This window comes from Populus euphratica, unplaced genomic scaffold (assembly GCF_000495115.2).
Source record: "Populus euphratica unplaced genomic scaffold, PopEup_1.0 scaffold146.1, whole genome shotgun sequence".
Taxonomy (NCBI): Eukaryota; Viridiplantae; Streptophyta; class Magnoliopsida; order Malpighiales; family Salicaceae; genus Populus; species Populus euphratica.
In genome coordinates this window covers 298,184-314,185 of record NW_011500037.1, presented here as the reverse complement: position 1 = coordinate 314,185, position 16,002 = coordinate 298,184, and the positions used below count along the sequence as shown (strand labels likewise).

The following is a 16,002-nucleotide window of genomic DNA, read 5'->3' as shown; positions in this document are numbered from 1 at the left end:
TTATCTTTTTAGTATTTTTTAAATATTTTAAAAAATAATAATTTTTTAATTTTTAATTAATATTTTTTAGTATTTTTAGATTATATATAATTTTTTTTTTTAATAATAACTGCACCTCGTTTCCAAATGCATGGTTAAGCGTGATGGTTTATTTTTGCTTCTCCCTCTCTGCTTCCTCAAAATTCGGTGCCTAGCATTTATGAATATATACTTATTCTTTTAATTTATAATTTTTGTCGGTTTTTTATTTGTTTTCAATAAGTCATTATCCCCGCTGTCCCCCCGCCCCCCGCCCCCCCCCATTTTTTCATGCATCTCATCTTCAATTTTAGGCTTTAAGCGTCGTCTATCACCACCACCGCCACTGCCCTACCTTTTCCGTCTTCAAAACGGTAACACAGCTCCCATTCATTTTCAACTGGCATCCTGACATCCTCCCTGATACGACCTTCTTTTTGCATTTATTATTTTTGTTTCATACTTACAATGCTATTTGTTGCCTAGAGGTGTCGAACTTGAAGAGAGATTTGTGAAGATGTCACAGCAAGAAAACAGTAGCAGGGATAAGAAATGGTCTCTCCAGGGCATGACAGCTCTTGTCACTGGTGGAACCAAAGGACTCGGGTAATTCCAGATTTCCAGTTCCTTTTTCGTCTGCACCTTCCATGTTGTTTTACTTTAGCTCCCTAGTCTTGATTTATTTCATTTAATTTCTTGGAAGATGATGCACAAAGGCAGAATTCCATTAAGGTCTCAAATTTCTTAAGTAAAACATAAGAATATAAGTATATTTTCTTCCTTTAATTTACAAAAGTCAGCAAAGAATTTGAATTGAAGGGAACCACTATATCCATGTAACAGTTTTTTTAATCTAAGGAAAAGATTAATGAATTCTATCTACTTTCTTCATCAAAAAATCCATCCCCTGCTTGAGCACCCCTCTTGTGGATCTAAGAAAATGTTCCATGGATTTAGTGTTTTCAATGTATTGACATCATGTTATCGCTTATAACACTGATTCCTGGGTCCATTACACTGAGTACTTTAATCTTTTGGCAGCAATAACTAGCTTATTCTTGAAATTAAAGGTGTTAAAACAGTAGACTTGTTTGCTGATGATCAATTATGATCAGGTATGCTATCGTGGGTGAGTTGGCAGCACTAGGGGCAATCGTGCATACATGCGGGAGGAGTCAAGACCAGCTCAATGAAAACCTCCGTGAATGGAAGGCCAAGGGTTTTAAAGTTACTGGTTCAGTTTGTGATTTGTCCTCTAATGCTGAAAGAGAGAAGCTGATGGAGGAGGTTTCTTCTTTTTTTGATGGAAAACTTGACATCCTTGTAAGTAAAATTTCTCTTCGGTTCTCATGTGCTCAACTCATTCACAGCACTTAGAACTTACATGATGTCAGTAATTTACATGGAAACTTACATCTTGAAGATTACACAATCATTAACTCCTAATGTTTAGTCAAAGTTAAATGCTTGGGAGAATATTCAGGGGATAATTGATTCTAATCAAATCTCAGCTTGCCTAAATTCTGGCACTTGCAGTTCACGTCCCTACTTAAAAATATTCTGTAAACAAAACAAACAAGGTAGTGAAAAATACGTTCTGTTCTTTAGTCTTCCTTCAAACTCTATATGGTACCGGAGGCATCACATTGGCCAACTTGTCTGGTTGCCTGAACTTTGTTAATCTCTAGATAAACAATGCTGGGGGGAACATACATAAAGGATCCTTAGACTACACATCTGAGGATTTCGTATCCATCTTGAATACAAACCTTGGATCTGCTTTCCATCTGTCCCAACTTGCACATCCACTTTTGAAAGCTTCAGGAGCTGGAAGGATCGTCTTTATGTCATCCATTGCCAGTGTGGTTTCTGTAAACCCTCAATATCCTATATATTCAGCTACTAAAGGTACTTGGCATAATTTTCTATCTCTTATCTCGTTTTCCTTTTTGGTGTTTGTGTCACAGAAGCTTGTTATGTTGTGATTTCTGTATATTGCAGGTGCAATGAACCAACTTACAAGGAATTTGGCTTGCGAATGGGCTAAGGACAACATAAGGGTTAACGCAGTGGCACCATGGGCCGTCCGAACTCCTCTCACTGAACAGGTACGAACTCTCCAATTCTTTAACTAATATTTCTCTCCTTTATGCTTTCTTTTCCTTTCAGTGCTCGTTGCACAAGTGCAACAACATAGGTGAATCATTTTTAACACAGGAAATTGTGTCGAGGATGAACATTCTGAAAATATCTAATAATGCTTTTCCCGTACGATTCAGTTTCTCGACGTCGAAAAAATTCGGAAGGACGTTGTCGATCGAACCCCAATGAAACGATTGGGAGAACCAGGGGATGTGTCTTCTGTTGTCGCATTTCTATGCTTCCCTGCACCAGGCTTCTTAACCGGACAAGTTATTTGCGTTGATGGAGGGATGTCAGTGAATGGCTTCTCCATGGACTGAAAACTAATTAGCTTCAAGGCCTGCTAGTTCATCTACTAGCTAGCAGGAAATGTACGAGAGAATCATATTGCTGGTTGTTGAAGTATTATAGCCAAGAGATTTGTTCATCTAGTGACTTTCTTTTCTTTATTTTTTTCTTTTGTTTTTTCTTATACATAATTCTTAATGTTTAGGTGGATTTTATACTCTTACATTTCCTACTTAAACTAAGACGTTTATGCTTATCTATCTAAGATTTATTCTTATCCAAAACTCTAATAGATATTAATCTTTAATATTGCAAAGTTAAAAAATATTAGAATTTTTATAAACTCTAAATACTAACTCCTGACCTTTTCAATATCAACTGCTATTATTCTTTAATCTTCTGCTCTTTACGATATTTTGCCTCATAATTCTTTCATTACCAAACATGAATTTTTTTGACATTGAAAAAAGTAATTTTACCTTTGTACTCAACCCCAATTGCATTTTTTCAAGCCATATTCGAATTTTCAAATCTTCAATCAGTCTTGTAGATTTTCCATCTAAGAGTAACCGCTGGGTGTACACATCTTTAATTTCTTGTAGTTTAATTCAAAATTGCTCCTATTACTTTGTCTTGAGTTTCCACTAGAAACCTGACTGAGTAAGAATCCAAATCTTGAATTGACTAGGTCGGCTATTAAGCTAAATTGAATTTAATGATTTTGTTTCTAATAATGATTATGTTTTCGATAACATATTAACTGAGTTTGTTTTCTACTAAAAATCTAACTCGTTTCTCAAGTCGATTTGCAATTTAATAATTATATTCCTAAATTTTTATAGATTGATTTGGAAATGTAGTTGTTGTTATTTTTTAAATAATTTTTTTATATTAAAATATATATTAATAATTTTTTTATTTTTTTAAAATTATTTTTGATATCAACACATCAAAATAATTTGAAAATACTAAAAATATATTAATTTAAAATTAATAAAAAAATTTAATGTTTTTTAAATATTTTTAAAGCACAAAAACAAACATGACTTTATTAACCAAGTTCGCTTTTATGAGATTTATAAAATAGTAAGTGAGTTAATTTTTTACTTGAAATCTAACTCAAGTTACACTTCAAGTTTTGAATTTATCAAATTAATTTGAAGAGGATAAATTGAATTTAATGTTCCTAAATCCCTATCCCTTTACATCTAGTTCATTTTTGTGAGGTTTGTAAGTATTAGCCTAGTTTTTTACCTCTCATTCTTATACATATTTTGAAAAATTAATACGTATATCTTTTTAATAAATTTAATAAATTTTAATTATTTTGTTATTTTTATCTATTTATTAGTTACCACGAACATTCATGCTCTACGACTGGAACAAAGGCAGAGCTCACCCCGGTGAGTATATTCTTTTTAAATATGACTCTTCCAACTATGTTAGTACACTAAGTACATTTTGTCAGATTCTTTGTCCGCTGCAACCTTACAGTGTCTAAACTCTTTCTTAAGTGATTTTGAGGTCCTGTACGTGGTGTAGGTGGTGGCAACTTTTATTACAACGCCATCCTCCCAATCTGAACATCAGCTGGTGAGTACATGGATAATGTGTCAACCATTAAAAATGTTTCTAGTATAATTATATGCGCAATAAGTTTTCTTTTACTGGAAATGTTTGGATACAATGGTTAGTCTGTCAGTCTAGTTTTGTCTTTTCAAGCCTGACCAGTCCTGTGAAGTGGGTCATCATCAAACCGTTCCATTTTCAGTATTTCTTTATCGTCGAGTTGCTGAATATTCTTGTGTCCAATGCATATTATGTGGTATTTGCCGTGCAAATGTTGTTCTTGAGACTCTTCATTTAATATCTGCTGCTGCTTTCAAGTAGTAGTAAGAACCTAAGCAGTGGTAGTTGGTTACATTTTGAAGTTGACATTGTCCAAGCTAGATTCACCACTTCAAATGTTTTTATTAGTAAGCTTCATCAACTCGTTTATGTTTAACTTGGCTCCGGTGAAAAGTCCCAGCAGATTCACTAGATATGGACACATAATACTATGCTGGTTGAAATAATTTGAATGTTGATGGGTCATGGTTTAAAAACCAACATATGAAAATCACAACCCAAAGAGGGATTGTATCATTCTCGCGCTCAACTCTAAGTTGAATAAAGAAGTGCTCATACCCAACTCTACGATGAGTCAAGATAGTCTACATTCAACCTCATGTTCAATTAGAGATACACTCGTGTCTAACTCCATATTAAATCAGGACACATCTGCACCTAACCCATGTTGGGACAGGAACGCATTCGAGTCTAAACTCATATTCTATCCAGGGGTGCACTTGTGCCCCACTCTGTGTTAGGTCAGGACATGTTCGCTCCCAACCCCATGTTAGGTTAGGGATGTGTCCCGCCTAACTCTATATCAGGCCAAGAATGTGCTCATGCCCGACTCCATTTAGGGTCAGGATGCGTCTCACCTACCTTCACATTAGGTAAATGTGCGTCCGCTCCTTGTGCTAGGAATGCGTTCGTGCCTAACTTCATATTGGGTTGGAATGTGTCCTCGCCCAACTCTACTTTGGGCTATGGGGCATTCATCTCTTATCATTTTTAAGTGCAGTTACAAGCTAAATCCAACTCTTTTCAGGATCAGTGTGAATTGAACTTAACGCTTTTAAATTAAGTACATAGCTAAAAAGGTAATTCTATACTAAGTTACTCATACCCTATATCTGGATTAGTAATCATAATATTTATCATATCTTATTAAATATGAATAAGTTGTTTATGTTTTTATTAATTAGATGTGATAGTACAAATAATAAAATAATATTATCTTACTCACACAAGATTATATTTATAACCCTCTTTATATTATATAAAAAAATCAAGTTAAGTAATATAAAAGAAGGCAAGAACATACATAAAAAAGGTTTGAAACCATGCGAAACCATACGCAGAGAGATATAAATACATTTCTTACTTCTTCTTTTTTAACAATATATTATCTTCTCCTTCTTCTTCTTTATCTCTATAAAGATTTATTACTCTTTTTATTAATATTTTTTAATATAAAAATATCTTGTACTCAATTAATTTAAAAAAAAAAACATATAGAAAAGGATCCTTATCAACACCACTAAAGATTTTGTATAAATTTAAATTCCTAGGTGGAATTGATTAAAGATAAAGTGAAAATCATAAAACACACTATAAATAATATACAAGAATTTATATGAATAATTCTTCCCAGGATATTCTCATTGATTTTGGTATCCTCATCAAATGCTATTAATCTTGGCACCTTCATGGAGCTTGTCTCTGTCAAGTCAAGAAGTAATATCGCATCTTTTCAGTTTCTAACGGGGAACATATATTTTATGAATATCATTTAACAGGCTGTGAAGATTGATGGACGTGAAGTTGGCGATGGACAAGTGGGCCCTCTAACTCGAAGGTTGCAAAATGCTTTACAAAAAGCTTACAGAAAAGTCAGGAGTGCCCGTACCATCCTATCTGGATAATTAAATAATATATTATGATCACTTTTCCTCTTTCAGCAAGCAATACTAATAGAAAAAAAAAGAAGCGTTGAACAGAAATATGAGCCACAATTACTTTAACTATACGACCAGAATGTTTCATGTCATTTGTTTAAACGTGTCATGCTCTTCTTGAACATATTACAGCTATAATTTATCAATCAAATCATGATTTCTTCTTCTTTGTTTGATGCGCAAGAGCACTATTTTTTTTACCGGTTCATGAACCATGACTGCTGCTAAGAAACATTCTATGCCCTCTCCCTTTAATATTCCCTCGCCTTTCAACGATGGAACTTAATTATTTGTGCAGACTATGGACATTGTGCAAGGGTGGTTGCTTTCATTCCCACAGAAAGAAGATTGTGCAGCTGCGTTTTGATCGCCAGCATCACAGTTAAAGCACTGCAGATTTCAGATGCTTGTGGATTTGATACCATAATCTTGGCATTTCTCTGCATGTTAACACAGAAGCTAAAATCGTTAATCTGTTTAGCAACACAGGACTTTTAAGTAATTCCAAACATCTTAAACTTCAGTAGGCATGTGTCTACTTAGCCAATAAAATAAATCTCAGACTGTTAAATAGTTTGAACGTGATTGTAGCATTTACTTCAAGCAACGCTATAATATATATTTGTGCGTTGGTTCATCGGTATGCATAGGATTAATTCAAGGACTCTATTTTAATATGCCGAGGAATAGGTTCTGTAATGAAGACTACCTTAGGATGCAACCACCTTAGTTTTAATCTTTGCATTGGTTAGTGTTCTAGGATGTTGAAAATACAGATATATAATATGTTTTTCAGTAAGTACATGGAGATATTCTCACTGTGTTTATTTTTTCTATTTCGAAACAGTAACCAACCATTAAGTGAAAATGCCGAATTAATTGTGCTCATAAAACAATTACAATCAGAAGAATTTGCGGCAGTATAGAGATTTGGTTTATTTGAATGGTAATCTTTATTATTGTCTTTTAAGAGCAGGAACTCTACCGGTCTTTTTAATGTTTCCATGGAGCAATTTCCTGTGTTTAATTACACTTGTGACAAGGATAATTCGGAGTTCGGTTTTCCATTGCTTTCTGATAAAACGGGAGCTGATGTTACTTGATGGAGTCTGATGGGCAGCTGCTAAGACTCGGGCTGGAGGATGAAACACCATTTTTCTCCGGTTTCGACTTCTCACAAAACCGTTGGGTGGAGGAAGATAGAGCAAGATTTTAAAGGATCAAGATGTTCAACAAACTTGAGCATATCATATTGCCTTACAGGGACAATATTTGTGCATGTAAGATGTTTGGTGGTAAATTTATTTTTGACACTACCAAAATATTTGAAAACATGATTGAGATTGTGTTTCTTAAAAATTTTAAAATTTATTTTTATTTAAATTTATTTTTTATATTATTTTAATATTAATATTAAAAATAATTTTATAAATTTTTAAATAAAAATATTTTAAACTACAACCATTATAATATTACGAGCTCAAACATTTCCTACTTATCCGGTATAATATTGCTATGATATGCTATTACATAACGAGTGAACTACATCATTTACGTGGGATTTAAGATTGCTTGTGGCTAATGTTTTATAACATAATGTACATGAAAAGTATTATTTGGTTGAAGGAACATATAGTTATATAAAATAAATATGTTTTTGTTATAATTATAAAATAAACTTAAATTATTATAAATTATAGGGGATATATTTATTTTTACTGTCTCTATCTATACTCGCTCGAGTAAGAAATAAACATACCCATAAGGTTAAAAAAACAATAATTATCTTGACTTTTTATCTATATTTAAACTTATCAGTTTTTTTTTTCTTAAATAGGCATTTGAGAATGTTATAAAAGTTATTTTTTAAGTTTTAAATATATTAAAATAATATTTTTTATTTTTTAAAATTTATTTTAACATCATCACATCCAAACAATTAAAAAATAATTTAAATAAAAAACTTAAATTTTAACAAAAAGCAGTTTTAACCAATTCTATGGGCTGTATAATTTAGAGGACACAATGCGTTATGAGAACCAATGGAAAGAGATTGCTTCTAGGTTCGGACTTCCATCAGACAGGCATGTTGACTTTCAAGCTCTGTGCAAAGGATATTCCAAGACCACGCAGTACCCAAATATAAATCCTCACCCAAAATCAAGTGGTGCACAATTATTGGCTCACTTGCTACAGGGTGAAGGGTATGTTTGATAACGTGCTGTTTTAAAAAATTAAATTTTTTTATTAAAATTTTATATATTTTATATATTTTGATATATTGATGTTAAAAATAATTTTTAAAAAAATAAAAAAAATATTATTAACATATATTTCAGCATAAAAAAATATTTATAATCATATTGTTAAATAGGCTTTATAAAATAATATTTATTTTTTAATCAATTAATACAAATCTTGAAGAGTTGCTGTTAGCCTATTGTAATGGCTTCTTTATGTTTATAAAAAATGGCATGTGGTTGGTTTTTTTTAATTTAGATTTTATTGGACCAATTTATAAATTAATTTAGATTAATTTATTAAGAGATGGTGAGATTAAAAGATAAAAAATCAAAATAAATAAATAAAAATAAGAGAATAGATGACATGTTGAGACTTTAATGTTTCAAACCTGTTTTTCCCTTGAGAAAAAATAAAATTCTATCAGAATAATTTAACAATGGGTCATTCATCATTCCAAAATTTAAGAGGGAAAGTTACTTTTTTTTTTTATAATGTATAATGAAAATACCCTTATAGGTTCAAATTTTCATCTTGCTGTCTTTAGTCAAATAATTCACATGCCCTTGGGAATGGATTTTGCATGCCTCTTATTCAGGGGCATTTATGTATTTGTATTTATATATTTTTGTAAATATATATGAAGTTAATTTAGAAGCAGTTGTGTGATTTAATATATACTATGAAAAAAACCTGATGATACATACTACACGTGTAAGCATATTAAGGGCAATCTAGTTGTTAAACATCACTCTCAATTCTGTAGAGTTTCTCTTGGCGTCACGTGGTGCGTGTTTCATGCCCATTGAGTTAGGCGTTCATTGTTTTTTTATCCCTTCCCTCTCTTCTGTTTTAAAATTTGTGCCTAACATTTAAAATTTTAGAATAGCCTTCTTAGAGATATTTGAATATCAATACTTATTCTTTTAATTTATTAATTTATAATTTTTTTCATTGGCTATAGGTTTTTTTTATTTGTTTTCAATAATTAATTACCCCCCTTCCCACCCATTTTTCCAATTTCAATTTAAGCGTCTGTCACCACCACCGCCACTGCCCCAACCTTTCCGTCTTCAAAACGGCAGCACATCTCCCCTTCATTTTCAACTGATATCCTGACATTGTTCCTGATATGACTGCACTTCTTTTTGCATTTATTGAGGCTGCTCATAGTACTTTTTTGGTTTCATACTTACAACGCTATTTATAGCCTAAAGGTGTTGAACTTGAAGGGGAGGTATCTGAAGATGTCTCAGCAAGAAAACAGTAGCAGGGATAAGAGATGGTCTCTCCAAGGAATGACAGCTCTAGTCACTGGTGGAACCAAAGGACTCGGGTAATTCCAGATTTTCAGTTCCTTTTTCATCTGCACCTTGCTTGATGTTTTACTTTAACTCCGTAGTCTTAATTTATTTTAGTTAATTTCTTGGAAGATGATGCACAAAAGCAAGATTCCATCAAGGTCTCAAATCCCTTTAGTTATAAAACATAAGATTATAAGTATATTTTCTTCCTTTAATTTACAAAATTCAGCAGAGAATATAAATTGTATTATCATTTATAACTCTGATTCCTGGGTCCATTACACTGAGTACTTTAATCTTTTGGCAGCAATAACTAGCTTATTCTTGAAATTAAAGGTGTTAAAACAGTACACTTGTTTGCTGATGATCAATTATGATCAGGTATGCTATCGTGGGTGAGTTGGCAGCACTAGGGGCAATCGTGCATACATGCGGGAGGAGTCAAGACCAGCTCAATGAAAACCTCCGTGAATGGAAGGCCAAGGGTTTTAAAGTTACTGGTTCAGTTTGTGATTTGTCCTCTAATGCTGAAAGAGAGAAGCTGATGAAGGAGGTTTCTTCTTTGTTTGATGGAAAACTTGACATCCTTGTAAGTAAAATCTCTCTTCGTTTCTTATTTGCTCAACCCATTTACAGCACTTTGAACTTGCATAATGTTAGTAATGTACATGGAAACTTACATCTTGAAGATTATCATCAGGACAAAAGCATTGCAGAAGATTACACAATCACTAACTCCTAATGCTTAGTCAAAGTTAAATGCTTTGGAGAATATTCAGGGGATAATTGATTCCAATCAAATCTCAGCTTGCCACTTCCTCCTTCTCCAAATCCTGCATGAACTCATTGGATTCGTCAGGATGCCTTGATACTAGGTGCCATAATGTCCACATTAACTGAGCCTATTGTAGCTCAAACTGCTTCTCATCAAACCTCATATAACGTCTGGCAAGCACTGGAAAAGATCTTTGCCTCACAATCCAAAGCTCGTATTTTTCATCTTCGTTCTCAACTCTCCACTCTTCGTAAAGGTTCTCAATCAACCACTAATTATTTCTTCAACATCAGAAAGATTTCTGATGAGCTAGCTGTCTCTGGCCAGCCTTTATCATAGGACGATACAATCACATGTATTCTTGCTGGACTTGGGCATGATTATGACTCATTAGCCACCACTATTTCAGCTCGACAGGATTCAGTTACTTTGGAGGAACTGTACTCATTACTGCCGATTACTGAGTCCATAATCACTGCCAACAATACAACCTCCTTTTTTGGCGATGGTTCTGAAAATCTTTCTACTCGTCAACACAATTCCTTTCAACCTCGCAGCCGTGGAAACAGTCGTGGACGAGGGCGTGGCTACTATCGCACTCACCAATCTAATTATCACACCAGTCATCTAACAACATTCAAGGTTTAGCAGCAACAAGGAACTCTCTCGAAGACACTGTGGTATCCAGATACTGGTGCGACAAGCCATCTTACAAGTGATTTAACCAATCTCAATCTCAGACATGGTTGAACAAAAAAATCTCGGGTGAACTCGGTTGAGTCGACCTAGTTGGGTCAGGTTAAAAAATTAGGTCAAAGTATTTAATACTAATTTTTGTTAAAGAATCTTTGGTTTGGTATGCCATAGTTTTTGTTAAAGAGTTTTTAGGTTTAAAAATGTGTTTGGTAAATATCTCTTAAATCTATTTTTAGTAATATTATTATAAAGAAAAATGAAATTTTGCTTAATAAAACCTAAAAAAATAAAAAATAATAATTTTTTTATTTTTCTTACAAATGACTAAAAATACTAATGTTATTTAAGTATTTTTTAAAAAAAAATCTAAAATGTCTTGACATGTTTTTTTTTTTTTTTAAATATTGCATGGATTTTATAATAAGTTTATAATCTTTTAAAAGATTTTGATTTATACTTTAAAAATATGATAATTTTTTTTAATATATAGAATTATAAACTTATATATAAGATATATTCCTGATGTTAAATAAATAGATAATTTACTTTATTTTTTATGGTAATATTAGAATGATTATATTACCTAATAAAATAAATTCTTTATTGAAAAAGATTTTTTTAAAACTAGACAAAAAATTAGAAACATGATATTATTCTAGTTTATATCAAAAAAATAAATAATATAATTTATCTTATGTAAAACATATTAAAATTAATAATATATTTTAAATTTTTAAGTAAGGTTTTAAATTGTGATTTATGTTATTTTTTAATATATTCTTTTAAATAAAAGTTTTTAAACTTGAAATTTATATAAATTTATATTTCATGCTATTTTTTATTTAATTTTTATTAAATCTTGAAATTTATGTAAATTTAAACTCATAATTATTTAGTTATTTTAAGATTTTAATACACTATTAAAAAATTATTTTAACAATTTATAAAATTAAATATATAATTTATATTATTTTCAAACCAGAATCTTAATGTTGACTTGCCATTGAGGAACCTGTACATCTAATTTTTTTTCCTTGGTGTTGAAGCCTTTCCTTGCATCAATGGTCCTTGCATTAAATATCTCATTTGTTGTCCTCGCATCGTCTCGGTAAATTCATGCATGATCTGAAAGAACCTCATTGACAAGCTCTTGAAACGCATCCTGTGTTATATAAAAACAAACAATTTCTTTTGGATTCTTCATCCCTAAGTCCCAGTCACTGCATTTTCAAGCCTTTGCTGACAGTGACTGGGATGGTGACCCTGAGGATCGACGGTCAGTTAGGGCCTATTGCATTTACCTTGGTTCTAGTCCCATTTCATGGACTTGCAAACAACAAGCAACTGTCGCACGCAGCAGCACTGAGGCCAAATACAAAGCTCTTGCCAATGCTGCTGCTGAATTACAGTGACTGCGCAAGCTTTCGGATGAACTTGGTTTAACCCCTACTCAAAACCCTATCATTTTGTGTGAGGACATTGGAGCAACATATCTCTCTGCCAAATCCATTTTCCATGCTAGAACAAAAACATATTGAAATTGACAATCAGTTTGTTCGTGATGTTGTGTATAACGAACAAATCCACGTCAAATTTCTCTCCACCAAAAGATCAGATTACTGACCTGCTAACAAAACCTCTGGCCACACAAAGGTTCCACCATGCCCGGTTCAATCTCAACGCCAGGGAACTTCCCTTAAGATTGCGGGGGCGTGTCAGTAATGTACATGGAACTTACATCTTGAAGGTTATCATAAGGACGAAAAGATTGCAGAAGATTACACAATCACTAACCCCTCATGTTTAGTCAAAGTTAAATGCTAGGGAGAACGGTCAGGGGATAATTGATTCCAATCAGATCACAGCTTGCCTAAATCTTGGCACTTGCTGTGCACGTCTCTACTTACAAATATTCTGTAAACAAAACAAACAATGCAATGAAAAATACATCCTGTTCTTTAGTCTTTTTTCAAACTCTACATAGAAGGGCTTAATTAACCGTGACATAAATGCATGTAACTCGATATTGCAAGTAAATCGGAACTTGTCTGATTGCCTAAACTTTGCTAATCTCTAGATAAACAATGCTGGGGGGAACATACATAAAGGAACCTTAGACTACACAACTGAGGATTTCGTATCCATCATGAATATAAACCTTGGATCTGCTTTCCATCTGTCTCAACTTGCACATCCACTTTTGAAAGCTTCAGGAGCTGGAAGGATCGTCTTTATGTCATCCGTTACCAGTGTGGTTTCTATAAACCCTCAATATCCTATATATTCAGCTGCTAAAGGTATCTATTATCTCATTTTCCTTTTTGGTGTTTGTATCACAGAAGCTTGTTATATTGTGATTTCTATATAATTGCAGGTGCAATGAACCAACTGACAAGGAATTTGGCATGCGAATGGGCTAAGGACAACATAAGGGTTAACGCAGTGGCGCCATGGTCCATCCGAACTCCTCTCACTGAACATGTACGAACTCTCCAATTCTTTAACTAATGTTTCTCTCCTTTATGCTTTCTTTTCCTTTCAGTGCTCGTTGCACAAGTGCTGCAACATAGGTGAATCGTTTTTATCACAGGAAATTGCGTCGAGGATGAACTTTCTGAAAATATCTAATAATGCTTTTCCTGTACGATTCAGTTTCTGGACGACGACAAATTTCGGAAGGAGGTTTTCAATCGAACCCCTATGAAACGACTTGGAGAACCAGGGGATGTGTCTTCTGTTGTCGCATTTCTATGCTTCCCAGCACCAGGCTTCTTAACAGGACAAGTTATTTGCGTTGATGGAGGGATGTCAGTGAATGGCTTCTCCATGGACTGAAAACTAATTAGCGTCAAGGCCTGGTGGTTCATCTACTAGCTAGCAGGAAATGTACGAGAGAATCATATTGCTGGTTGTTGAAGTATCAATAGCCAAAAAGTTAGTTCATCTACTAACTTTCTTTTCTTTATTATTTTCTTGTGTTTTTTCTTATGCATAATTCTTAATGTTTATGTGGCTTTATATACTCTTACAATCCCTCCTTATACTAAGACGTTTATGCTTGTCAACCTATGATTTATTCTTATCTAAAACTCTAATAGATATTAATCTTTAATATTGCGAAGTTAAAAAAAAATATTATAACTCTTGCAAATTTTAAATCCCAACTTCTAACTAATATTGAATTCTAACTCTCTCTCTCTCTCTCCCTCTCTCAATATCAGTTGTTATCATTCTTTTATTTTTTTTCCTTTTCTTCACGTGTTAATGTCGTTTTTATTCCATTATTGCCAAACATAAATTTCTTTGACATTGAAAAATGTAATTTTCATTGTACTCAACATCAATTACATTTTTCCAAGTTAGATTCATGTTCCCAAATCTTCAATCAGACTCAAAGATTTTCCATCTAAGAGTAATCTTTGGGCTTGCATGTCTTTAATGTCTTGTAGCGTAATTCAAAATTATTCCTATTACTCTCACTCTCGTCATGAGTTTCCATCGTAAACCTAACTCGAATAAGGCTCTAAATCTTGGATTTATTAGGTCAGCCTATTGAACTAGATTGAATTTAACGATTATGTTTATAACAATATATTAACTGACTTTGTTTTTTATTAGAAACCTAACTTGATTTAGGTATAAAGTCTTTAATTTGTCAAGTCGACTAACTAAGATAGATTGAATTTAATAATTATGTTCCTAACCTCTATCACCTGAATTTTCTTTGTGAGGTTTACAAGTGTGACAACCCAATTTTTTACCTCTCATTCTTGTATATATTTTGAAAAATTAGAAAAAAAAATATTTTTCAGTAAATTTAGTAAATTTTAATCATTCTTTTATTTCCATCATTTTTTTATGTGCCAAAAATAAAAAATAAAAATCATAAAAAAATACAAAAAAAAATTAAAAAAAATATCAAAAAATACAAAAATAATTTTAAAAAATATAACTAGAGTTGAAATTAGACTAATAATTGAGTATCATAAAAGAAAAAACTAAAGAACTAAGGATGAATTTAAAACACTCGATCAAATTAAAAAGTCAATTTAGAATTTATTTGACAAGGAAAATAAAAAATGAGAGTTAGATGGGTTAAAATTGTATAATTTTGAGAGTATGAATTTGCATCAATAGATTAAATTAGAAATCTAAATTGATTCAACTAGGGGTAAAATTAGGAAGAAAAAAGTGATTTAGAGCAAATCCAATTAGAATTGACAAAATTCAATAGCCAAGGACTATAATGAAAAGGAGAAATATTTCAGGGATCAATTGACTATTTATTTAACTCTGTTCGAGTCCCATTCTTTTCAGTCCAATCAATTGAGTCCAATTGAATCAAACTAATCTAATTCAGCCCACTTAATTCATGTTTTCGGCTCAATTGTTTCCAATTGATTCAATTTAACCAAGTAATTAAACTCCAAATTCAAACAATAAAACCAAATCTTTTCAGCTCCTCAATCCCAGTAAAAAACAAGATTCTTAGCTCCTCAAGGCCCAAATTCTAGCATATCAAATCAAATCAAATCCCAGAACTTCAGTAATCAAACATCTAACTCTCCAAATCTGTCCAGCAAGAATCACTCAAAGGTATCTTAAGCCAAATCTCTAGCCTGTCAAGAATTATTCTCTAGCATGATTCCAGCTGCAAAACAAAAGTCTTCCTTCGATAGCACTTCAAAACGAGTACACAAGCAGGGCCACAATAGCAACAGGGGGGAACCAGCACCAGACATGGAGGACAGAAAAAAACAAGACTGGTGGAACCACCACAAGCCCTAGATTTACCCAGAACGCCAGCAAAGAACACTGGAGGTTTTTGCAGTTTTCAACCAATCCCTTTCATCTCCAAGACAAGAACACACAACATCCCATCTTCCCAACCATGGCCACCGTTAGCCACATTGCTTTTGCTATCTTGCCACGGTCCAGCCAATAGAGCCATCACTACTAGCCATCATCTCAA

General features: G+C 32.8%; 1 protein-coding gene across 6 annotated transcripts; it reads left to right on the top strand.

The window, feature by feature from the left end:
- The first annotated feature begins 112 nt into the window (after window positions 1-112).
- Window positions 113-14,097, top strand: LOC105142805 (tropinone reductase homolog At1g07440-like). Of its 6 annotated transcripts, XM_011050606.1 has the most exons (8): window positions 113-202; window positions 305-392; window positions 507-624; window positions 1,134-1,341; window positions 1,707-1,926; window positions 2,020-2,126; window positions 2,298-2,327; window positions 13,713-14,097. In XM_011050606.1, the coding sequence occupies exons 1-8, from the start codon at window positions 131-133 to the stop codon at window positions 13,863-13,865; spliced, it is 996 nt and encodes a 331-aa protein (XP_011048908.1). In that variant the 5' UTR covers window positions 113-130; the 3' UTR covers window positions 13,866-14,097. The 6 variants fall into 6 exon arrangements, with proteins under 6 accessions (XP_011048908.1, XP_011048909.1, XP_011048913.1 ...); XM_011050607.1 differs by lacking the exons at window positions 1,707-1,926; window positions 2,020-2,126; window positions 2,298-2,327 and adding exons at window positions 13,108-13,327; window positions 13,405-13,511 and having other exon boundaries at window positions 13,683-14,097; XM_011050611.1 differs by lacking the exons at window positions 2,020-2,126; window positions 2,298-2,327; window positions 13,713-14,097 and adding an exon at window positions 13,355-13,497 and having other exon boundaries at window positions 1,707-1,970.
- Window positions 14,098-16,002: the final 1,905 nt, after the last annotated feature.

Excerpts from the sequence above, each read along its gene's own strand:
- LOC105142805 (XM_011050607.1), top strand. The coding sequence starts at position 131 with ATGGTTAAGCGTGATGGTTTATTTTTGCTTCTCCCTCTCTGCTTCCTC. Across the intron at positions 203-304 it reads TTCGGTGCCTAGCATTTATG|TTTTCATGCATCTCATCTTC; the intron begins AATATATACTTA and ends CCCCCCCCCATT. Across the intron at positions 13,328-13,404 it reads TATATATTCAGCTGCTAAAG|GTGCAATGAACCAACTGACA; the intron begins GTATCTATTATC and ends ATATAATTGCAG.